At 25.5% G+C, this 25,667-nt stretch overlaps 4 protein-coding genes and 1 long non-coding RNA gene across 9 annotated transcripts; 2 read left to right on the forward strand and 3 right to left on the reverse strand.

Annotated features, from left to right (window-relative positions):
- Nucleotides 1-739: 739 nt before the first annotated feature.
- On the reverse strand, nt 740-4,485 carry Cox6b1 (cytochrome c oxidase subunit VIb polypeptide 1). The gene is made up of 3 exons (NM_001172403.1): nt 4,440-4,485; nt 1,991-2,107; nt 740-1,906 (listed from the first exon to the last, which is right to left on the reverse strand). Exons 2-3 carry the CDS (start codon nt 2,098-2,100, stop codon nt 1,738-1,740), a joined length of 279 nt encoding a protein of 92 aa, NP_001165874.1. The 5' UTR covers nt 2,101-2,107; nt 4,440-4,485; the 3' UTR covers nt 740-1,737.
- Nucleotides 2,643-4,485, reverse strand: LOC725372 (uncharacterized). Its single transcript, NM_001172406.1, has 2 exons — nt 4,440-4,485; nt 2,643-3,504 (listed from the first exon to the last, which is right to left on the reverse strand). The coding sequence occupies exon 2, from the start codon at nt 3,453-3,455 to the stop codon at nt 2,643-2,645; it is 813 nt and encodes a 270-aa protein (NP_001165877.1). The 5' UTR covers nt 3,456-3,504; nt 4,440-4,485.
- Nucleotides 4,486-5,057: 572 nt separating this feature from the next.
- Nucleotides 5,058-13,218, forward strand: LOC552289 (RNA-binding protein 39). 5 transcript variants are annotated; one of them, XM_624665.6, is made up of 10 exons: nt 5,085-5,200; nt 5,283-5,356; nt 5,620-5,693; nt 7,716-7,780; nt 9,300-9,617; nt 10,485-10,692; nt 10,762-11,028; nt 11,110-11,285; nt 11,358-11,528; nt 12,530-12,910. In XM_624665.6, the coding sequence occupies exons 3-10, from the start codon at nt 5,676-5,678 to the stop codon at nt 12,825-12,827; spliced, it is 1,521 nt and encodes a 506-aa protein (XP_624668.3). In that variant the 5' UTR covers nt 5,085-5,200; nt 5,283-5,356; nt 5,620-5,675; the 3' UTR covers nt 12,828-12,910. The 5 variants fall into 5 exon arrangements, with proteins under 5 accessions (XP_006561779.1, XP_006561778.1, XP_006561777.1 ...); XM_006561716.3 differs by lacking the exon at nt 5,620-5,693 and having other exon boundaries at nt 5,058-5,200; XM_006561717.3 differs by having other exon boundaries at nt 5,082-5,356.
- Nucleotides 13,219-14,453: 1,235 nt separating this feature from the next.
- On the reverse strand, nt 14,454-16,901 carry LOC725486 (2',5'-phosphodiesterase 12). The gene is made up of 6 exons (XM_026442675.1): nt 15,926-16,901; nt 15,708-15,847; nt 15,302-15,591; nt 15,053-15,205; nt 14,821-14,941; nt 14,454-14,734 (listed from the first exon to the last, which is right to left on the reverse strand). The coding sequence occupies exons 1-6, from the start codon at nt 16,732-16,734 to the stop codon at nt 14,472-14,474; spliced, it is 1,776 nt and encodes a 591-aa protein (XP_026298460.1). The 5' UTR covers nt 16,735-16,901; the 3' UTR covers nt 14,454-14,471.
- A 3,968-nt stretch (nt 16,902-20,869) lies between these two features.
- On the forward strand, nt 20,870-23,495 carry LOC102656614. Its single transcript, XR_003305296.1, has 2 exons — nt 20,870-21,405; nt 21,646-23,495. It is a non-coding gene; the product is annotated as an uncharacterized LOC102656614 (long non-coding RNA).
- The last annotated feature ends 2,172 nt before the right edge of the window (nt 23,496-25,667 follow it).

The raw sequence follows: 25,667 nt of genomic DNA on the forward strand, positions 1-25,667 counted from the left end.
TTTCTAGAATGTAATATTTATATCTTTATATATATATATATTTTTATATTTTTATAAATAATAAAATATATCTACAAAAAATTAATTTAATTAATGTGTTCAGTTAATGAGAAATAAAAATTCTAAATTTTACAGGATCATTCTTTTATTAGAAAAGGCTTTAAAAACAATAATCAAGATCCAATTCATATAATATTATACATAGTGATATCAAATTGATATCAAATAATATTTATAATTATTGCTTTCGAATAATGCTTCTTGCAATTATTTTGTATATGAATTTTTTTATATTAATAATATTAAATTTTTAAAAATGATAATGTTAATAAAATTTTTAATATTTCTATACACATTTGCGTTTCACTTACTATTCCGATTTCCTATTTTGTAAATGAACTTTACCTACATTATATACAAAAGAATTATATCTGATTTTATTATCCTTTATAAAAAATGAAAAAGAAGAAAAGGGAAAAGATCTATTTAAACTACTTCATGAAAAAAAATGTAAATAACATAAATTATAAATAATATGTATGTAATAGTATAGACGAGGTTTTGTTTTTGATTTTATAAATAATGAAACAAATAATACAATATTAAATAGCGGTATTTTTTAATATAAATTGAATTTATAAAAATTTTTTAAATTTTAGATTAAAATCTTTTTAAAAAAATTTGTTTGAACTTATTTAGAATATTATTTATGGCCTTTTATTAAAATTAGCAATACATAGCAATTTCATTAATATTTATTTTAAAATTCATGTAGATTCTTTCGTGATCGATATATTTTATTCACATATTTATTAGTAGAAATTAATAAAATATTAGTAGAAATATAAAAGTATTTTCTAAAGTATGATATTTATATCTTTTTTTTATAAATAATAAAATATATATATACGAAATTTAATTAATGTGTTAGTTAACGACAAATTTTATATTTTATCTATATTATATATGAATCTTTTTTTACAGAATCATTCTCTTATTAGAGGTTTTAAAAGCATAGTCGTGATCCAATTCATATAATTGCAATATTACATATAACATCAAATAATGATACCATGAATCATGACTACTACTTTTAAAATCTCTTGAAAAAAAATTGCTTTATATACAAATTTTATAATATTTTTAACAATATTAAAATTTTAAAAATAATAATGTTAATAATATTTTTATATACACATTTACATTTCATTTGTTTTTTCCTACTTCATAAACGTGCCTTGTATACGAAAAAATTATATCTAATTTTATCATCTTTTATTTAAAAGGTGAAATAGAAAAAGAAGAAAGACATTACATCTATTGAAATTTTAAAATTTTTATTCTTCTAATCACCGTAAACAAAATATACCGTTAAAGGATAATGTACCGTAATAAAAGTTCCTATTTCATTATTCTAAAATTTATGGTTTCTAAAATTATATAGATCTTCACATTATATATTTATTTTCTATGTTGAGGATAGGGATTAGAAATATTAATTTACATTTTTACAAAATTTAATAATAAAATATAATATTTAAATTTCTATTTGTATTTAACAATTGCAGTAAAATAAAAAAAATATTAATTAATAAAACTAAATAAGAATTAAACTATGATCAATTTATTAAATATTATTTTACAAACAGGAATTATTTGATACTTTAAAATTGTAAAATCCTGTTATTATGTAAACAATATCACTATAGAGGCAGTTATAATTTGATGCCTCTTGTATTATATATTTCCTGGAAACACTCCGTTTTCAATCTGTTCATTCCATTTTTCTATCCAAGCATTTGGGCACATTGCATTATATACTTTTTTGAAATATTGACATGCTTCATAATCTTCACTATGTCGTTTTTTGCAACGATGAAAATCCAAAAAACTAGTATAACAATATCTGCATTTAAAATAAACAGAAATAAATAATATGATATTGAATGTTTATAAATATTGGAATAATATCAATTTATTCTTTGTTTACCTTGTCTGGTTTTGATTTGGAAATCTTGGATCATATGGTGCTGTGTTTGGTTTCAATTCGATGGAGGGAGTTATTGATGTCGCATTTCCAAGTTCTGTATATTTAACCATATTGATGCTGCTTAACAAGTTACAAGTTATTTAATCTATTATATTTATTGAAAGCGCTACAAACAGTCACCCTCCCTTTTTCCCACAAGGCAAACTCTTTACATGTTTGTCTCTCGCTCTAGTCCTTTTGTCTCTTGCATCACTTAATACACTATCACAAACATTAATTACTTTTTCACTTAATCCATATTATATTAATAATATTCTTTAAGTTGAAATATTTAATAATTTGATACTATATATATAATTTCTCATTAATATATACTGTACATTCTATCTAATAATTGAAAAAAAGAAAAAATTTTGCTTGTATGTTTTTACAAAGATTTTTCTTGTGTTAAATAATGAATAGATGTACTTCAAAGCTTTCTTAAACTTAAATAATTTTAGTACAAATAGATGTCTTATTTAAACTTGGTTGATAGCTGTTCTTCTATATTTAAATGCAACCATAATTTAATTAAAAAAACACAGCATCTTTTGAAAGCACATTCATTGTAGATAAAACAAAGTAACAAAATAGGAAATAGAACTAAAATCAGCTATTTAACCAATGGTCTTGTGTTGTCTTCTTCCTGACAACAAACTTCTCTGTATTTTTTCACTTCAGCCATATAGAGTGACCAGGCATCCTTAGGTTGTTCAACAGTTTGTTCAGTCTTTGGCTTAGCAACCATTCCAGTTTTTAAAATTCTGCCTCCTCGCCTCTTTCCTACCATTAAAGGTGGAGGAATAACAGTCTTCTCTTCCAAAACAGAAGTCATTGGTTTTTGTGCAGGTTGCATTTGTTCCTGCATTTTTTTAAACATTTCCATAAAGCTACCATCATTTTTAAAAGCATTAGATTGTGGAGGAACAACTGGATGAGATATAGTTGTTTCTGTATTATCTTCAGCAATATCCGATTCATATGATGGTGCTCTATGATATCTACGGCTTTCTCTGCCTCTATGTCTATCTTTACTTCTATTACGACTACGACTACGTCTCCTATCTCTAGAACGTGATCTTCCTCTTGATCTAGATCTTGATCTATCTCTCCTAGAATATTTTCGTGATCGATCTCTATCTCTATCTCGATCTTTGTCTCTATCAGGAGAACGAGATCGTCTGTGTGATCTACTCGGTGGAGATTTTGAAGTACTGCGTCTTCTTCTACGCCTGTCCTGTGGCGAATCATTTCGGGATGTTCTACTGCTTCTATAGTCCGAAGGTGAAGGTGAACGACGTGATGACATTCTATTTTTGTACCCATCATATGTTGTATAACTTGCACTATACATAGGAGGCGAAGGTGGAGCTGGTGGTGAATCTGTATTGGACTTGGAACTGCGTTCATGCCGCTTTGAATCCATTGTTGCGCTTGTGTGCCTCTCTCGCCAGGCTGAATGGATAGATGGACACCTATAAGGATAGAAACTGCCTTCTATAAGTACACTGTCCATTTCTTCTTACCAAGCCTTTATCTGATTGGTATTTAATGTACGCGTTTGCAAGAGACAAGCAGACTTATAGCGAGAGAACAAAATGTATTTTAATTGCCATTAACATAAATAAAATTCAATCAAAGCTATTAAGATTTTATCTTCAGTTATATTTGAATTATTGAATTAAACTTTATCTAATCATTTATTATATTATAAAATATATTATGAGAAAATGTAGCTTTGATTGTATTCTTATTTAAATATATTTTAATATTTTATTATAAATACTAATTTCTAATAAGTAACCTATTTTTTTTATAAAATAATTTTATATTGTTATATAATTCTAAAATTTTTATATTTTGTTATAATGATGTTTATATTATTATAATATTCTTATTTATGAGATTAGAATTTAAATCAGTTGCATTGTATGATAATTTAAATCTGTAATAATGCCTATATTAAAATTCTGGAAGATATATGAATTAACATTTGATATGTTAAAAATTAATATAGAATATATTTTCAAAGATAAATCGAAAATTTCAAAAAATTTAATAACATTGATTCACAATTAAATGTAACATGTATTTTTTATTTTGATATTGTAATGAAAAAAATTAGTAAAATTAGCTTCATTATTTTTTTTATTCATGATTTTAAAATATTTAAAAATTTTCACCGACATAAGCAATAAAAAGAAAACAAAAAAGCATAAAAAGATAAAGGACATAGAATTTGATAGAAAACCTTTATCCATAATTAAATACGATCTTCAATTATTATATAAATTAGTTTCTATAAAAATATAAGTAAAGTTTCTATAAAAACTTTCTTAAATATGACATTGACTATATTACAGTTACCTAAATAGCTTATAATTACACGAAATATCTTTATATAAAATACCTTAGTCAGCCGTGCGATTGAAAACAAAATGGCCACTAGGCAAACTGCGCCAAACTGTTACGTCATACATGTATGTCTAAGCATAGTTAAATCTGATTTTGAGAAGATTTGTAATAGTAAAGAATATATTTCTTTGTTTCTCCGACAGAGTTCGCTCAAAATTTAATTGTATGATTTTTTTATGAAATCTTTTATTAGAACAAAAAATGTTAAATTATTATTAATTATATAAAAAAAAAATTTAAATATTATAAGTAAACTTTATGAATTTTATGTATTTGTATATTTATGTATATATTATATCATAATTAATTAAAATAAATATTTTATGAAAATTTTTACAAATTATATTACAAATAATATCCATTTATAATATAAAAGATATTGTTAAATTTTATTTATTTATAATAATATTCATAATGTTTTTCTTAAGAAATAATATTATTTAAAAATATTTACAATAGTTAATAATTATTAAATTAATAATATTAATTTATATAAATTATTAATAAAAATTAATAAAATATTAATAAAAAACCTTGGGATATTTTTGAAAATTATAGATGAGAATTTGAAAACCGGATAGAAAATAAATCTACTAAATAAGGATGATATTTGATTCAAGTATTCATATCCGGTCTTCCATTTTCTTTTCGTCATCATCGCATATAATTGCGTTCTTGTTCAGTAACGTTTGTTATCGATCTTGCGTTTTTAGTAATTGAGAAACATTTAAATTGTATACGAGCGTTCGTTAGTCTGTACGTTATATAATATCTTCATAGAGTTTTCATTTCGTCCACCGTATTTTGGATTATCGAGTGCTAATGCGTGGTATTTCAGAAAGCTCTCCGACTCGCGCAATGGCGGAGGATTTGGATGTCGAGGCAATGCTGGAGGCGCCATATAAGAAGGGGGTAAGGCTTAATTTTTTTTTTTCTCTTATTTTGTGTGTTTCGGTTTGCTCCTTCGAGATCCTGATTTTTTTTTTGTCCTATAAAGTTTACCCAATCTCGACGCACAAGAATCCAATACGGTGCGTACCGTTTTAGATATATTCTTTTGTATTGCGATCGAGAAAAATGAATCGTCCTTTCCTTTCCGTATATACATGTAGAACAAAGTACGTCCTTGTCTCATACCGACTATTGATCAATACCTCCGTTTTCTGTACTTATAGATGGTACGTAACATGTACCCTCGCGCTCGTAGGATGTTCGGCAGCGAGTTCCTAGAATGCACTTGAAATACGAGGTATTAAGAAAAGCCATCACTAACATCATTTTTACTTAATTCTTTTTTCTTTATTTATTTCTGATTTTTTTTTAATTTCTTTTTCAAAATCGTAACGTTTATTATTTACGACGTAGATAGAATTGCTATTGCCACCATATCACAATTATAAAGAGACAAAAGATATGCAAAACGAATATTCTTTATTAATTTATATAAAAAGAAAAGAAGAAAATAAATATGAAAGATGGATCTATTAGGTGCTGTTCTGCCATGTGCCATGCTATTCTATTAATTTTTATTATGTGTGGAAAAATGAATTAACTGGTTTGTATAAGTATCGAATACCTTTTGTAGAATCAATAGAATCATTGTCTATAATATCTTTTGCGATAGAAGGGCATAATTCCTATTGATTTCTACTATACTTTTTTGCATTGTTAGGTGGAACAATAAAGGTATTTGTCGGATTTCAAAATCTCTAGCACTCCCACATTATCTTTTTTCTTTCAATTCATAGGAAATTTATTAATACATCTTTCTTGTAATTATATATTGATTCTCCTTTTTTATAGAATTATATATTAATATAATTAATTATGAATAATTGATAATAGGTAATGAAACATTATATTTTAATTAATATAAGTATTTGTAGTATTTTAAACTGCAATATATGTACATAACATAAGAAATGAAATATAATTTCTATTAAAAGTTCCACATTTTTTACAAATAGGGATATATAATCAGATATAATTTATTTGGTAAATTAAAATTGAATATTTAAATATATTTTTTAGTATGTAAAATATATATTAAGAAATATTAAATATATTACATATAAAATTAAAATTATTAAAGTTTACTTTTTTTATTCACAAAATGGACTTTTATTTTTAACTATATTATTATAAATTAAGAATGGTAATATATAGAATGTTATTTTTTGCAATGCTTATCATTTTTCGTCAACATAATGTATTTTATTTTAAATTTGAAAGTACATTATTAATATTTCATAAACAAAATGCATGGTAAATTGGCAAGCAGGAATAAATTATATGATTCAAATGAGAAAATGTTTTAAAATTATGGTTAAAATTATGGGAGATTGACAAATTTAGGGGATCGGTTTTATTAATAATATATTGAAAGAACATCAGTAACATATACATGTAACACCATTATCATCATTTCATTGTATTAATGCCATATACCATGTGTATGTTCGCTTTTAATTATGTGAAACATTTTCTCTATACAGCTAAATCATCTTGTGATATATCTACTGGAAGCTGCAAATGATCGTTGATCGTTTTATTCCTATTATGAGATAATTCAAATCAATTATACATTCAGGGGCTATAGGTTAGCAATTAGGGTTCACATCTCGTGTTACATTAAAAACGTACTGTCTTTGATGAGGGCTCTCTTTTACAGAAGAAAAAGGATGTGTGGTTGGCCATTGGTAGTTTAAAGACCAAGGCATGCTCAACCCAAGATTGCAATGCTTTCCTAAAACCCGATAAAACGATTGGTAAGTTTGAGCCAGGTGTATGCGAGGCGTCGCAACACTATGCTCGCCCCGTCTCTGTCTCTCTCTGTTTCTCTTTCTTTCTCTCTTTCTCTCTCTCTCTCTTTCTCTCTCTTTATCTCTCTCTTTTTCTCTTCTCTCTTCTCTCTTCTCTGTGTCCTCATCTCAGCCCCCTCAGACCAATATAATCAACCTGGAAAAAGAGAAAGAGCACGAGAGTGCACCATCGTCCAGCAGCAAATAGATCTTCGATAACAGTGTTCAATGGAGAGTTATCTACATGGTTACAAAATTAAAAAATTTTTTTAAATTAACAGAAGACAGAACAATTCATTATTGATATATTTTATTTTGAAACTACTGTTAAAATTTAAATTGTACAATATGTACACAGTTTATCTTTATAAAATTTACTAACGTTCTATGATTTGCTTTTTGTCCCCTTGTTCGCGCGTCCCTGCCACATCGGCTGGCTGGCATGGCATTCAACTGTTTGCTGTTCGTAGGAGCAGGACTCCTCAACCAAAGACAAATCATCCAAGGAAAATGGGTCTAGCCGTAAATCATCTGGGTAAATATATTTTAAGTATTATAATTAATAGAAATGATTTGTGTTTACGAATATTATATCCAATAGATCATTATATGATTCAAAAATGTAATAGTAATTTCTACATAAAAAAATATTTTTGGTTGATTCTAAAATTAATTTTATTTTCTTCTTTTTTTTATAAATCAGTACAAATATTATTCACCATTTATAAAATTAATTTAATAAAATGATAATTTAGTGTGCTAAATTTTGCTTTGATTTATTGTTAATTGCTCATATATGTTAATTCTGAATATTTCTTATTATTTCTATTAAATTTTTATATATTAGTTTGATTTTTTTTTTAATATCTAAAATATAAAAACTTTTATATTATTTATGATTAAGAAATAATAAACAAATGAATTTTAAAAGATTAGTTATTCAGAGAATATTGTAATTTAAATGAAAATGATAAATATAAAAAAAAATAAATTAAGTTTTGATTATTTTATTTTATTTTTTCTATATATTATTGTTGATTTTTTTTTGTACACAATACTATCAGTATATATTTTAAATAATACTCTTTCTAAAAAATAAGAAAAATTTAAAGAAAAAAAATTTTTTTAAAAATTATAAAAAAAATTAATAAAAAAAGTGGATTGGATTTTTTTAAGTTTTTGTTTTAAATAAATTAAACTTTTGTTAAGAATTGTTTTAAATAAAAAATATTTCTAGTTACAAAAATATAATTTTTTATAATATTTTAAAATTAAATTCTGATTCAATTCTCTTATGTAGAATGATTTACAATATAAAAATTTTAAATTTTTATAAATGAACTACTTTGTCTGAACCTTTAGCCTTATAGATTGAAATATATATTCAATTGTCTATGAATATTTCAAACTATTGTCATTTGGTACGTACATATAGCTGTTTGAAGTTATATTCTCTTTGTTATAGACCCCATACAATTAGTGTAAATGCTGGTTATTTTCATAATTCCAAAGGTTAGACCTGAAGATGGTAAGTGTTTAGGAAGAATATCTGTAATACAGATTCTGTTAAAAATTGAAAATGTAATCAAGAAAAACACAATAATAAACAAAATAAGAAAGGTTATTAAAATATGAAATAATATTTATTAAATATATTATTTAATATTATATTATTAAATGTAACAATGTTAATTATTCTTATATGTTGTTTAATTTATTTTTATTAAATGCGTACCTTAATTATATTATTTAATAAATAATTATTAATATTAACTGTATATATTTCTTTGTTTCTTCATTATTTATTTATCAAATTATATAACTGATATATAAATTGATAAAAATTTTGAATAAATTTTCTTATTACTAAGGGTTCGGATTAGTAAGTTAAATTCTACGACTTAAAATATTATATTATACAAAGTAAACTTAAAATAATCAAAATTCATTTATTATATATTCAAATAAGCATACACGCATATATTATAAATTATAAATTATTTATATAAATTTTATTAAAAAAAATTTTAATTTATTTATTTTTTTCTTTATAGGAAGAGCAAGCATCGTTCTCGTTCCCGTTCTCGATCACGAGATCGTCGAGAGAAAGATCGTCGCGATCGCGATCGAGATAGAGACAGAGAAAGAGATCGTGATAGGGATAGAGATCGTGATCGCGATCGTGATCGTCGACGTAGATCAAGATCAAGAGATCGGAGAGACCGCGATAGAGACAGAGATAATAGTGACAGAGATAGGGATCGTCGGGATAGAGATCGAGATCGAGATAGAAGAAGAAAACGATCTCTCACACCAATTACACTTCCTAGAGCAAGATTACCATTTGGAAAAGGTGTCAGTCCCCTTGGCATGTAAGTCCGAATGATTTTATTGAATATATAAAATGATATAAGAATAATTCATTCTAAAGTAGAAAATTTTAATATAAAAATTTCTATTAAGAATTGTATATTATGCCAAGGCAAATTTATGACACGATCAACATTGCTATTTTTTAGAAAATCTATTTTTTTTTAATTTTTATTCATTAAGGGTCAAATGGGTAATTTTAATTAGCCAACAATGCATGTAATTCTGAGTCATAAATCAATTTCAGGGCTCAATAGCGAAGGCCGTGTCATAAATCTTGGGCTTAATGAAACGAATATTGTTAATAATTTATCAGACTAAACCTAGAAGTCTGCTAAAACATCTGCTAAAACTTTCAACTTCAACTTCAAATCTCAAGAAAATTTACAGAGTCAATACTTTTGTATATTGGATCTCTGTTCCTCTTCTCTTGACATAATGGGTGCAAAAGGATCCAAGAATAAGACAGGCAGAAGGTCTTACATTTTTCTTTTTGAATAAATTCAAATTCAGATACAGATTCAAGATTAAGATATATCATATCACTTCATATTCATATTTGCAAAATATAAAAACAATTCAAAAATTTATATTCATTTATTTGATGATAGTTACAAGTCATATTATAAATATCAATTCTTGAAAAAAAGTAAAATCAACAAAAAACAATATAGTTATATATAGTTATATATATATAGTTATACAATTTCAAAAATAACATAAAGATGTCAATAAACATAATCTAAACATTAATCTGTATACACAACAATTACAAGAGTATCATTCTATAAATAATTTTATATAATATAATAAGTAAATTTTAAAAATGTTAATATATTTTTAATTTTTATATTTTATATTTATTTTAGCAGAAATGATGAGTTAACACCAGAAGAACGAGATGCCCGAACTGTTTTCTGTATGCAACTAAGTCAGCGCATACGTGCTCGAGATTTGGAAGAATTCTTTTCCAGTGTTGGGAAAGTTCAAGATGTCCGACTTATAACATGTAATAAGACAAGAAGATTTAAAGGTATAGCATATGTGGAATTCAAAGATCCTGAAAGTGTTACATTGGTAAGTTGACACATAATTTATATTTAATATTAAATTTATTATTAATTATTAAATTTTCTTTTTTCATAGGCACTTGGTTTATCAGGTCAAAAGCTTCTTGGTGTTCCTATAGTAGTACAACACACTCAAGCCGAGAAAAATCGTATGGGTAATTCCATGCCAAATCTAATGCCAAAAGGACAAACCGGACCCATGAGATTATATGTTGGATCTCTTCATTTTAATATCACAGAAGATATGCTTCGTGGTATTTTTGAGCCATTTGGAAAAATTGACAATATTCAGTTAATTATGGATCCCGAAACTGGACGGAGCAAAGGCTATGGATTCTTAACTGTACATATATATATGTATATATACTATTATTAAATTCAAAATATTCATGTATTTATTAAAATATATTTATTTTTATTATAGTTCAGAAATGCTGATGATGCAAAGAAAGCTTTGGAACAATTAAATGGTTTTGAACTTGCTGGAAGACCTATGAAAGTTGGTAATGTTACAGAACGTACAGATTTAATACAAGGTCCATCTCTTCTGGATACAGACGAATTAGATCGAAGTGGTATCGAACTTGGTGCTACTGGAAGGTATAATAAAATTAATTTTTTTTTTATAAAAATTAATCAAGTTATATATAATCAATGTTTAAAAATGTTTAGGTTACAGCTAATGTTTAAGTTAGCAGAAGGAACAGGACTTGAAATTCCTCCTGCAGCTGCAAATGCATTGAATATGGCTCCAGTTATGTCAACGCCACAACCACCTCCACAGGTTGCTCCTCCTATAGCAACACAATGTTTTATGTTATCGAATATGTTCGATCCCCAGAAGTAAGCTATCATTTTGTTAAGATAAATAGATATAAGTAGAGATTTTAGAGATATATCTCTAAATCTAATGTTAGTTAATTTTATTTCCATGAGATGGAATAAATTATAAAAAAGTTTCATATATATTGTTATATATGTTAAAAATAATAACATTTTTTTAATCCTTAGATTTCCAAGTGAAGATTTTAGAGTCTCATTTTTATAAAATTTAACATTTAAATTTTACAAAAAAAAAAATAAAATATTTAATTGTGGGAATGCAAGTTTGATATTCTAAGGATTGAACGATCAGAGCATATTTATAGGCCCAGTGGTAATTACTTCTCTTTCCATTGAGGGGATTGAATATGCTAAATAAACTATGTTATCTAAAAACAAAATATCATATATATATATCATATTATATGTATATTCAAAAATGATAACATAATATTTTTTTAACTTAGTATTAATTTAATTAAAATTAATTTAATTAGATTTAAGTTAATTAGGAATTAATTAGAAATAAACAATTTAACTTAGAATTCTAAGTGGGGTTACTAGATTCACAGATTTGTTGATAAGTTGTTTTTAAATTTAAATCATTCTGAATGTATAAAATTTTTAATATAAAAGTATAAATTAATATTTAGTAATTTTATTAAATATACTTTTATATTAATAATTATAAAAAATTTTAAAACATAAAAAGAAATTTATAAAAAAGTTAATATAAAATATTCAATTAAGAGAAATTAGTGTTCTAATTTTGTTTCTTCTAATTAGCTGCTTAGTGTTCTAAGTATTAAAAGATAGGGGCATATCTGTAGACCCAGTAGTAATTATTTTCATTCTACTGGAGGGAATGAATATGCTAAATAAATTATGTTATCTTAAAAAGATTTCATACATATTGTTATATGTATGTTAAGAAATGATAACATAACATTTTATTAAATACTTAAATAATGCTTAATAGTTGTGAAAATATTAAATTTTAACAAAATAAATTTTTATTTCAGTGAAACGAATCCAAATTGGGCAAAAGAAATTCGTGATGATGTTATCGAAGAATGTAATAAACACGGTGGTGTGTTACATGTGTATGTGGACCAAGCCTCCCCTCAGGGTAATGTTTATGTTAAGTGTCCGTCAATAGGAACAGCAGTTGCAGCTGTCAACTCATTACATGGTAGATGGTTTGCTGGTCGAGTAATTACAGCTGCTTACGTGCCAGTTGTAAATTATCATTCGCTGTTTCCGGATGCGATGACCGCTTTACAGTTATTGGTTCCGAGCGCTCCGCGAAGGGGAATGTGATCTTAAACAGTGCAAATGCCAATTACAAATATGTAAATTCATATAGTATTACATTTTTACAAAAAAAATTTTTGTTACTATAACAAAATCGTTAAGTGTCGTTTCAGATTATACAGGTGTTACAAAATAACAGCGATGCATCTGCATAAAATTTTCATATATGAAAATAATTATTTTTTTTGTTTTATAAAAATCTTCTATTATTAAGTATCTTGACCAATTAATACAAGCTGAAAAATTATTTTTAATATATTTCTAAACACTTTATTGGAATATAGGAACAAAATTATGTTTTGAACAATTATTTATTAATTTAATTCAATTATTAAAAAATATTTGTATATCTACTAGTGTATCGATTCATATTTCAATAGATTCAGTGCAGCAAAATCAAATGACTATTGCTTTATTTAAGTATATATACAGCAAATATTTAATTATTCTTTATTATTACCTGTAATAATTAATAAACTGGATAATTTTTGATGCTTAACTTGTTAAAGTAAAATAAAAGCATTGTTTTACTTTTTAAACTGAAAGCAAATTATAAATGAATTATAAACAAAGTAAAACGATTAATAAATAGTAATTCTTAAAATATATTGAAGATGATAATATATATATATAATTATAAAATAGACTTTTCTTTACAACTTCATGATTGTTGGAAAGTACACAGCAGAAATTCTTTCTTTAGAAGATAATAGATTTATAAATGATAGTATGATGAAGTAAATAGAAAATTCTTTTCTTAAAAAAAGAGATCTGCAGACAATGAATGTTATTAATAAATATATTTTATTAAATGTAATAATTTAATTTAAAGAAAAAAAATATAAAATTAAAATTTAAGAAATACTAATTTATACATTGGTCTTTTATATATATATACATAATGATATACATATATGACCTTTGTTATTTATGGAATAATTTGATGAGCAAATTTTTAATATAAAATTTAAAAAAATATATTTATAAAAACTCTTTATTAAAAATGAATAATTAATATATATAATAAAACAATGAGAACATATGCATTAATCGATTTTACCGAATCATATTTCTTTTATTGCTGCAGATCCTTATTAATTAAAAAAAATTATTACAATAATTATGTAAAAAATTTTGTAAATTATCATTGTTCCTTCATATATGATAATATACTATTGCAACTTCATATTAAAATGTGAATGTATACTTTCATAATTATAAATTAAAAAATTAATGTGATAATACCATATGGATGTGAGGACTTTCTAGAATATAAATGTAAATGCGCAAACAATATTTCTTCAACAACATTTATTCATTTACATACTTTAAGTAAATTGTAGTATAATTAAGATTTTCATTTTTTATTTTAGAATAAAATATAAAGATTATTTTTTAACTATTTGCTAATTATATATTTAATAATTTAGATTACAAATACTATTTTGAAAAGCATAGAAAAATTTTATTGTGTACGTTTTATAAAAATTCTATACAAAGTTGAAATTATTATTTAATAAATTAATAATAATTAAAAATAATATATTTTGAATTATATATAGTTAGATTAAATCCCTTAAAAAAAATGATAAAAATGTGCAAACATACATTTTTTAAATAAATTTATGTCAATTATGATGATATATATTTTTATTTTAACCATTTTAAGTCAACACATAATGCTATATGATCACTTGGAGATACTATAGATGGAAGACCTGTATGTATCTTAAGTTCTTCCTTATTTGGCATTGGTATAACTTGTTTAACTGCCAAATAATCTGTTTGATAAAATATATAATCTAAACAACCAGAAAAGGTAGCAGTATAATTTGTATATTCTGGAATACCACATGCACTAGCTAAGTTTAAGTCATGTTTAATAGATATATTTTGCACATGTTCTTGAGAATCTGTAATGATAAATAAAAAATATGTTTATTCATTTTTATACTTTTTTATATAAATTATTATATAGAAGAAGAATAATAAAACTGACCAGATATCCAATCACTATGATCATTTGTTACATAATTTTGGGTCATTAATTGATAAACTGCACTTTGTGGTGTACTATTAAAATCACCACAATATAAAATACTGACATTGCATTCAGGATTCTGTAAATTTTTTAAAGAATAATTAAAAATGCATATTAAAAATATATTTTTAATAGTAAATTTATATTAAAAATTCACAATTTTTAATTCATTAAAATTTTCCATAAATACCTCTTTTTTTATTTTTTTAGAAAATGTATGTAAATATAGTAAACCATAATAAGCTTGTAATAAGCGTATATGATTTGCTTTTAATCGAAAATATAAATGTGTATTACCAACAATTAAGATTTCATCATTTTCTTTAGATCGAAGTACTATTAACTGTAATATATCATGTATATTGTAATTAATTATATTGAAATATTAAATATTATATTATATCATATAATAAAAGAATTAATAATCTTATTCCGATACCTGAATAATTGTATTTCTGTTTAAGAATGTTTGTTTTGTACTAACATCTTGAATTTGTGACCAAACAGTGTTAAATTCATTTAAATTATTTATACCTTGAGAAATAACACTATAATCATGTGATAATTTATCAAATTTTTCCTGATTATAAAATATAGCAAGACCTTCTTTCAAATCATTTTTTAAATTATATACACTATTATAATTTAATGCACTTAATGATATTTGTAAATCATTTTTATAAATTGTAGCATCTACTTCTTGAAGACATATTATATCACTATTATATCCTATAAAAATTCAAAATAATTATTATTATCCAAAATATATTATTTAATATGTACAATGAAATATTCTATTTATTATATATATAATCCAAAAAGTTAAAAGAAAGAAAAATAAATACCTATTATTTCTTTAAGAATTAGTAATTTTCTATAATCCATAGATAAAGCATAATGTGGACAATATGGATACAATATATCTTTGGAAAAAGAAGTTTCTGAATATACATTTGCTAATATGTTATATGAAGTTACTCTGAAACTAAAATTTTATTCCAACAATTATATAATACATTTTTAATAATAACAAAATGAATAATATATATTGAATAATACTAACTTTTTATTACGTAATTTATTTTTAGTAAAAGCATGTCTAACATCAAAAGGACATAAGTTAGGTCCAATTTGAACGATACTATTTGATATAATTTCAATCGAAGGTCCACATTCCGTATTATTTTTTGGTATGCATGATATCTTTAATTGACATCCTATATCAGATATAGTTGGAACATAAAAAAAACCTTCTCCCACATGTATCCATTGTTTGTTTTTTTTTACATACCAAATAAAAACTGAATTTACTTTATTTATATTTGTTCCTTCAAATTTAGAGGGATAAATCGGAAAACCAACTAAAAGGTATATTGGTATTTCTATTTTTGAAATATAAGGTACATTTTGTTTCAATATATATTCTGTATCAAAAATCACTAATTTTATGTCTGTACTATTTTCTAAAATTGATTTACACGTTAAATCACCATTGAGAATAGAATGGTTTTTTATAAATTTTATTTCATTTTCATCTAATTTTATAGAAATTTCATTATTTTTTTTTCGTTTTTTATAAATTATTTTTAATAAATATGAAGAAATATTTTTATGTATTCTTTGAATAAAATAATTTATAGATTCATCCACTTGCCTTTGAAAATTAAATTGTCTATCGACATTTAAAACAGAATTAACATAACGAAATGTCATTTTAAAATCTTTACTTCCTTCTTCGTGAAATAAAATAGCTTCATTCATTTTTAATTGTGTTATTACTTGTGAATAATTTTTTGCAAAAAGTTGTACTTTTGGAAATGATAAAAAAGAGGTTAAGTATTTTAGATATAAATTACGAGTTAAGATTATCATTTTATAGAAACATTATTTTTATCTATTTTTTAGCACAATTTTTAAAAAGCTATAAATGTAAATATATATACACATATAAATAAATTGCGAAACCAATAATGAAACTAATTTCTATATCGAGAATGAAATATAATATTTGAAACTATTAAGCGCCATCTTTTGAAACTAATATAAGTTATATAATAAATATTATCGATAATTAATTACATTATATAGAAATTAAAATTTTTAAATTTTTAGAAAAAGAAATCAAAACAAAAAGAATATGCATAAAAAATATAAAAATATATAAGATATAAGATTACAGAAGTATATTTTAATGTTATTAAAACATATATTATAGATATGTGATATGTATCATATATCAAGATATATTATATTTTGTGAGATCGTCATTTTAGAAAAAAAAATCTTAAAGTTTAAGATGTATTTGTAGTAATATTTACGTTTTTTATATTAAAGATTAAGAAATATTATAATTTTAAAATATATTCAATTATATTTTATCTGCGATTATATATGTGCAAAAACAAATAAATAAACAAGGAAAGCAAATGATGGAAAAAGAATAAAGATATAATAAAAATTAAAGAATCAATGCATTTCTAAAGTACCGTAATAAATAATATATATATAATACATATATATGTATATATACTAATTTTTGATTTATAACTATATTAAAATAATCAATATATGATAATTTATATTAAATTTTTTAATATTTTATTATATATTTAGTTAAATTTTTCTATTTATTGTAAGATTTTATAATAATTTATTGATATATTATTGTAGCTAAATTATTGATGTACTAATCTTATTTAAGATATAATCTATTTTCGAATATTTCAATTTTTAAATAGAAAATTAAAATTTATATATTATATGTCGTTTCATTATACATTGTAAAATTGATCAATTATATTACCAAAGTGACATTTTGTCATAGTTGTTTGTTATATCTCTTTTTTTGTTCCTGTGTAGGAGTGGAATAATGGAATTATGTAAAATGCTAAGAAGTTACGTAACAGATTATTGTCCGAACAAATGGTAATATCAATTGTATTACAACCATGCCACGCCTTGAATTTTATTTATTGTCTCAAACTTTGCATGAGGATGTATTATATATTCTATATATCCTAAAAATCTTTTGATATCAGAAAAAGCTTGTTATTTGTTTTAGTATTGTTTTAAATTGTTAGAAATGAAATAGAATGATATTTTAGAAAAGATGATATTTAAGTTAATCTATTATAATTATAGAACGAATTGATATATTTTAAGTGTCGATTCAACATATTATAGAATAAATTCAAAAATTAGAATTAGTAGAAATTAGTAGAAATTTACTATTTAAACAGATTATATTTGCCGTCCAAAAAACATAATTTCTTCAAACTATTAACTTCAGACACATAAAAAAAAAATTTTTGCAAATAAATATTTAAAAAATAAATATTAAAAAATAACTATGAAAATGAAATTAGATGTTTTTAAATTATATGTATATATATGTACATATATGCAATTTAACTGATAAAGAAAGATATCCTTCTCAAAGTTACACATTACAATTGAAGCAGAAATGAATTAAAATGTATATAGATACAATTGATGTCGCTTGTTCTCTTTACCTTTTAATCTTAGATTACAAGTTGTTTTTTATGTACTTTTCGAAAAGATTTTTCGAAAACAAATATGATCATGAAATTGTACATGTAGATAATATTTTCATTCATTGAAAATTGAGCAAAGTAATGATAATGATTACGATAACGATAATGCACAATAGCATCAGTTTCTCTTTTATATCTTGTTCGAATAATTATTTATTTGATACATTAAAAATACATTCTTTCATACATTTAGAGTTTTACGAAAAATAATAATTTGATTGGATCTAAATATTTGTTTCTAACATGTTTTCTATCAGTAGAAATATAAAACAAGAAATGACACTACTAAAGAAAGAATCAATGTGCAAATTAAATTAATTCTATATAAGGTTTTACAATTTTTTATCGATTAGAGACAATTTATGAAACCACTTGATTTACACAATTTTAAATAGAATTTTTAATTCTAAGTAAACTATTTAATGACAAATTAAACGATGATATATTTTCTATAATTTCCTATAGATGTAATAAAAAATTATTAACGATGAAAATTATATATATGAATACAGTAAAGAATCAAGTATAGACCGATGGAAGGCAGAATTAATAAGAATAAAAAAAGACGATCATTTCCGTTCATTAAAAACTCTTACTTAATCATTTTCAAATAAAAAGAAAATAGTTTGAAGAAACTTCCTGTTATGATACAACATAAAAACCGACATAATAATTCTAAGCAATTTTCTTTCGCTTCTTATTGACTCTACAAGTTTATTGATTGGATATTTTGAAAATAGCTAAATATCTAAATAAATCATAATAATGATTGTGATAATGATACAATATAATATTAATATTCATTCCTATATTTATTTTATAAATAGCTTAGATTGATATGATAAAAAAGTAGAAAATATTGATAAATCTTTATATATTTATATCATCAAATGAGAATCATTGCACAGTTAATCATTGTCAGAGAAGATTTAGATTTAGATTTAGATTTATATATCCCGTTATATGAAAAAAAAAAAAAATAAATTGGTCATTAAACATCCATATTACAAAATTTTCACAACTGGAAAATTAGATAAATATTTTTATTTTTTTCTTATCTTTTCTGTTTAAGATTAAATTTCTTCCTTTCACATTATACAAAAATGAATTTTATCTATTATAATTATTTTTTTAAAATGAAGTAATAGAAAAAGATATATTAATTTCAACAATTTAAACTTCATTATATTCATATATATTTTATATGAATTCATTTATATTTACATATATTTTTAAATTTATTTCAATATTGTTAGTATACATATTAACTATATGCTACAATATTATTACTATATGAGATAGAAATTATTAGTTAAATCTATTTCACACCAATGTTTCTACATTATTCTATTTATTTACATTATTTATTATTCATAATTTACGTAGAACTTAACATAAAAATCATTTCTTTTTATATAATTCTGTCAAATTTTAAACAATTTCTAATCAATGTTTCGATACAAAGGATCAAAATATATAATAAATTGATATCAGTAAACTATCCGCCATTAATCAAATAGATCGATCTATTTGAAATTATATATTCATGAGTTTCCTTGAAAATCCTTGCCCTAATTCTTTGCTATGATTCATAATTAATATTTATCATGTTACAGCAATAGTAGTAGTATCGGTAATAAACTTTTTTTTGCGAACACTTATGTGAAGTTTATCGGGTCGATGTGCGAATGTATCATCATCAAGTATCCTCAGATAATGCAGAAAAGTTATTTGTAAGCGCCCTCGAATAAAAAGACGCGTATTTTTTTTTTTTGCTAGCATAAAACTCACTCAGTAACTTTTTACTCGTATCTGATATAAGGATAAGAAAGGAACATTTCAACATTCGTTCACTGATTTTTACCATAACATTTTTACCAAGCATTAAAAATATATGCAAAACACATCATATTCTACGATTAATATTCCATCTCATTAAATTTGTCACGCTTCATTCGGCTAATTTTAATATTAAAATTTACTAACATTCCATATATGACTATTTAAAATGTAATATATTTTATTAATATAATATTATCTAATATTGTTAATCTTAACCATGGAAATACTTTTTGAAAAGTATATTAAATCGATCATTGTTGTCGTCGAACAATTGTATTATTTTATATATATATATATTTGTTTTGACAATTCCAATTTCTTTGAACAAGAATCTTCACAGAATCAATTATAATTGCCAATCGAGAAATAATCAAAATGTTATCAAAATGTTCCGTATACTGAATAAATAGAATTTTCAATGCTAATAGATAAATGTAATTAGATGTATAATATATTTAACATGTGGACACCTTTTCATTAAGAGAACGAAAGAAGATTATATTCATTCGTGAAATCGTTCAATAATAAATATCGTTTCAAATTTTTCGAATAAAGAAAAAATAATAAAAGAAGACGATAACTATAATTCCCGCAATAATATACGGTGGGACGAAAAACAGAACAATGTAAAATTTTTTCAAAATCTCAACCTTAAACCTTATCACGCTGGTTCAACGGATTCATTTATCTCAGTATCTTTGTACATCCTCAAAAAACGAAAAATTTCACGGAATTAAACCCGTAATCCATATTTAGAACATGACGCAGTTCGGCTAATTTAATTAAACGTCGGCCACAATTTACAAAACGTTACAGTTTCAGTTTCCTGGCCTTTCGTTTTGGTGGCCCTTTCCCATGATCTCTTCAGCTGGAGCCTTCTACCGGCAACGAACATTCAATAAAACACAGATTTTAATAGGCTGAAACAATTAACTCGGATGAGTATGCTCTAGGAAAGTGGACAAAGATCTTTACGATCTTACGATCTCCTAGGAAACATCTGCATTTGTCAAGCGACTCTATTACTGCTTGAATCCTGGGCATTAAGCGACAGACGCGTTTACATTTAATTAGCGACAGATGGAAGAATTTTATCTTCTGTGTATTCTACTCGCAAAAGAAAGTGTTTTGTTGCGGGATAGGCCAGGTTTGAAAATTTATTTACCTGATTTATTGATTTCTTTTTTTTGGGGAGGGGGGACATTCTTATTTTCAGCAAATTTTAAATATTTTTAATTTAGATTCAATAGAATGTCATTCGTTGAAAAAATAATTTCGAATAAAATTTACTTTAAGTGTACAATTAACTTTATTTAAAAGTTTCTTGAACATTTATTCATAAATTATTTATAGTTTCATATAATTTAATCTACCTTCATTATTGCAGTTACCTGGTGATTATTCCACACTTTAAAACCTAATAACCTATTGAGGTCCTTTAACCTGGACCGTTAAAATTTTCGTTCAAAAGGTAAAATTTTATGGTTTCATATAATGTACGTATTGAAAGCATTGTATTGTGCAGCTCGTATTGTATGCTGGTACAAGCAATAAATTGATAAAGACGTTTTAAAGTTTTGTTTATTAACAAATTTACGGCTGTACCGATACTTTCTCCATGTATTCATTCTCTTTCATTTTTACAGGTACAAGGGATATGCATTTGAATATATTGTGGTATTTAAATCTTTTCATAGAATTTATGTGAGAATTTTAGAAGAGGTTAAGAAAATTTTGAATTTGAGATTTTCCATTGACTTGTGAAAGTTCTTTCGGGATTAAGCGACTAATTGTACTGTTGTACAAATGATTAACAATGGCACGGCATTTAAATATTTACAAAAAAAAGAAATTAAAAACATAACAGGAATTTATTGTTGCATAACAATAAAAGTTGTTCTCAATTGTTATGGCTAACTTTTACAAATTACAACATAAACCTTTATCTTATCTTTTTTATAATTTAATTTCCAGATCGTCGAATTCGATATACTTTTCTACATCGTTGCATTACTCTACTCTTCCACTCGGCTGAGAGCGCATTTTTCACGGAATCGAATCGACAAAGGAATATCGATTAATCGGCAAAATCGCGATTGATATTGCGATAACGATATTGGAATCGAAGGAAAAAGAAATATTGAATCCCTTGTCACGTATTTGGGACATCGATAGATGATAATGGCGACACGTTGATCGAACAATGGCTGGGGACGAAAATAAATCAATTCACGATGCGAAGAAGTGAAAGAACGCATGCGGCGGAAATAATTTATTAATTATTCCGCGTAAATCGCGGCGAAAAAAGGGCATAAACACTGGGTGTCCTTTCACTCCAGAAACACCTTGACATTTTGTGGCATGGGACGGGATGATTTCTCGCGTCGGAAGACGATGGAAAGTCGTCAACTTGCTTCTCGAACAACACGTCCCGGAATTCTACCTCAATGTAAATTGCATGTCTAATTAGCGTCTATCATTCCCCCGATTCATTCCTTAATTTGTTGCCTAAGTATATAGTGGTGTACACGTAGAATATCTACTTAGATTTGTTCAATTTTCTGCATCCTCATCATCATCATCATCATCATCATCATCATATATATATATATTGTATATGGAAGAACACGCGCGTTACATTAATCGCCATTTTTCCATCGTACCTGACAATCGTCGTATCATTTTTCCAAGCATTCAATTAGGAAATAATGATTGATCGACACGCACTACACGAACGGAATAAAATTCCACTCGTAATGTTTACAGTTTGATTTAGTTTTTATTAGAACATTAAGTAAGTGTCGGTGTATATTTGTTCGTATAGATGAAGCTATATCCGCATTGCTAAACATTATTATTATTATTATTATTTTGCTACAAAGTGTTATTCATCCTGCAAAAAAATCTCGATATTAATAATGCTCGTATCGGAATTCGTCGAAAAAATTAAAAAAAAAAAAAAAAAGGAATTTTCGTTTTTATACCTTGAAAATGTAGGATTATATTCAAGAAACTTAGGTTTCTTGGTTGAGATGTTATCCAACAGAATGCTGACAGAAATTTATTAGCTATTAACGAAATATTACGACGAAAAAGAACGAGACTGGCTCTATAATAATTTTATAAAGCGATTAAAATGTATATTAATGGCTAGATCATTATCAGACAATTAGTCCTTGTTGGTGGACGATCGTTCGGCTGATTGGTTTGTCAATAAATAAATTATATTTCTTCTTAGATCCTTCGTTGGTCGTTATAATAAAATAAAATAAAATCGCCATGATCTCATCGGGGATGAAGCGAACGAGGTTGGTCTCTATTTTGATCGTAAATTTTCGCTTGCAAGGTGACGGGACATCCGGTTTTAAAATGCGTGCATAATTTTTCTAAAATAAATCAGATAGTCGGAAGAGATTGCGACGTCGAATAAACCACTCGATCATTGCAGAATCATTTGTAATTTTAAGTTATTTTATTAACAGGGAATATATTAATCTCTTCCGTAAAGATTAATTTATTGAAAGATAAGCTCGAAGCGAGCTCCGAAGTCTGTGCAAATAAAATATGCAAATAAAATTGCAATCTAATGAAAGTTTTTATCGTCATAGTCTTGTTAATCCGAAGCTATTTCTAATTTGCATAACTTCACTTAGAAACATCGGTCTTCTTCGTCTCAACTAATATGTGCGTAATGACGATGGAAAGCTGGATCAGCGTATCATCGAGGATAATATAACTATTTCGAGTCCATAATAAATTAATCATATCAAGAATAAAGAAGGAGGTAAAAATGAAATTTCCGATGTTAATGTTGATCACCGTTGTTTAAAATTATTCTTCCCGAACGGAGATGATTATCTCGTTGAAATCGGGCATCAATTCTCTTCGTGACAGATAACTGATACGAGATACGCGAGTAGAGTATCGCGTTTTCACGTCCATATTAGGAATTCCCTTTTCTTTTACACGGCTTCTCGTTCGTTTTGGAATCGAATAAAATCTCGTACAGGGGGGGAAAAAAATGGTTTCTGGGTGATTTATAAGGCTCGATATTACGGACAAGCGAGGTGAACGTTCCGTTCTATTCCGTTCGAAAACTTTCCTCCTCACTTTGAGACAAACCACGATTATTGATAAAAATAGTTTCCGCGTTTCTGTTCCGAAACAAATTGCGATCCGTAACAGGAAAGTTCGTTTTCTTTGAAAAATTATTCTTTCTAACCTAGTTCGTTCACTCAACTGTTATCCAGTTTAATCTCTCAATTGATCCTACTTCGAATCTATTTCGATCGCGGTTATTGATGATTCGTTTCACGGCTCGAGCATGTTTCTCCTCTCCCGCGTTATAATTCTCTCCGTTTCAAATAAATCTTTCAACGTCATTAATCGATAAATCATTAATATTATTAAAAATTCTATATTCGCTGTTTATTTACCATCGCCATCAGATATCGATACATGGTCGTATCGATACGAATAAATAAGATAATATCCTTAAGAATTCGTGATCCAAATAAACGTTAATAATAATAAATCTTGCCAATTGGATAAAAGATCAATTTTCTTTACACACTTCTTAGACAGTGTTAATATATAACGTGTAAAACGTGTATTCTAATCTTTCGACAAGCCGGCCTTTTCTCTAACGTGAATGAAATCCAATAATAAAATTCGTTGAAGCGCCATAATTTCTCCCTTCTTATCTCTGGGTGCTACACGCGTATACGCGCGTATATACGTGAATCGTTCTCGAAGAAGAGATTACGATCCGAGGTCAAACGAGGCTGCATAACACGTAGAACACCACTTTGTTTCTCCGCTCTTCGTGAACGAGAAACCGGTGAACCTGTTTTCCCAGAGAAAATATGCACCGGGGGAATGCGTAACTTAACCACGTGGTGAAATATATTTTCACCCGCCAAATTATGATATCGAAACCGTGTGTGTGTGTGTGTGTGTGTGTATGTATAAAGTGCCGAAACGGGCTTTTTACACACGGGCGACAATTCGAGGTTTTTTGCGGTGAAAGTCATCGGTCTTAAATTATCTGAAACTTTAATCATCCAGATTGTACGTATCCCAAACTTTAATCATCCGAGAAATAAGATGGAAAGGTTGATTGGACGGGGCTCGGAGTTTTGGGGGCTTATCCTTGCATCTTGGAGCGTATAACATACGCTGGAATAAATATTTTTAATCTCTCTCCGTAAGAATTTCCTTTTTCTGAAATTAGAAAAATTTATGGATTTAAAAATAGTACGGACTGAAATATATATATATATATATATTGGGAAGGAGAATTAACACTCGCTGAGAAGTAATAATGGATATTAATATTAATGGATATTAAAGATTCGTTTGGAATTAGCGGATTCATAAATTTGGAAGGAAAGATTCTCGTTAGCATCT

Source organism: Apis mellifera, linkage group LG9 (genome assembly GCF_003254395.2).
Source record: "Apis mellifera strain DH4 linkage group LG9, Amel_HAv3.1, whole genome shotgun sequence".
Classification (NCBI taxonomy): domain Eukaryota; kingdom Metazoa; phylum Arthropoda; class Insecta; order Hymenoptera; family Apidae; genus Apis; species Apis mellifera.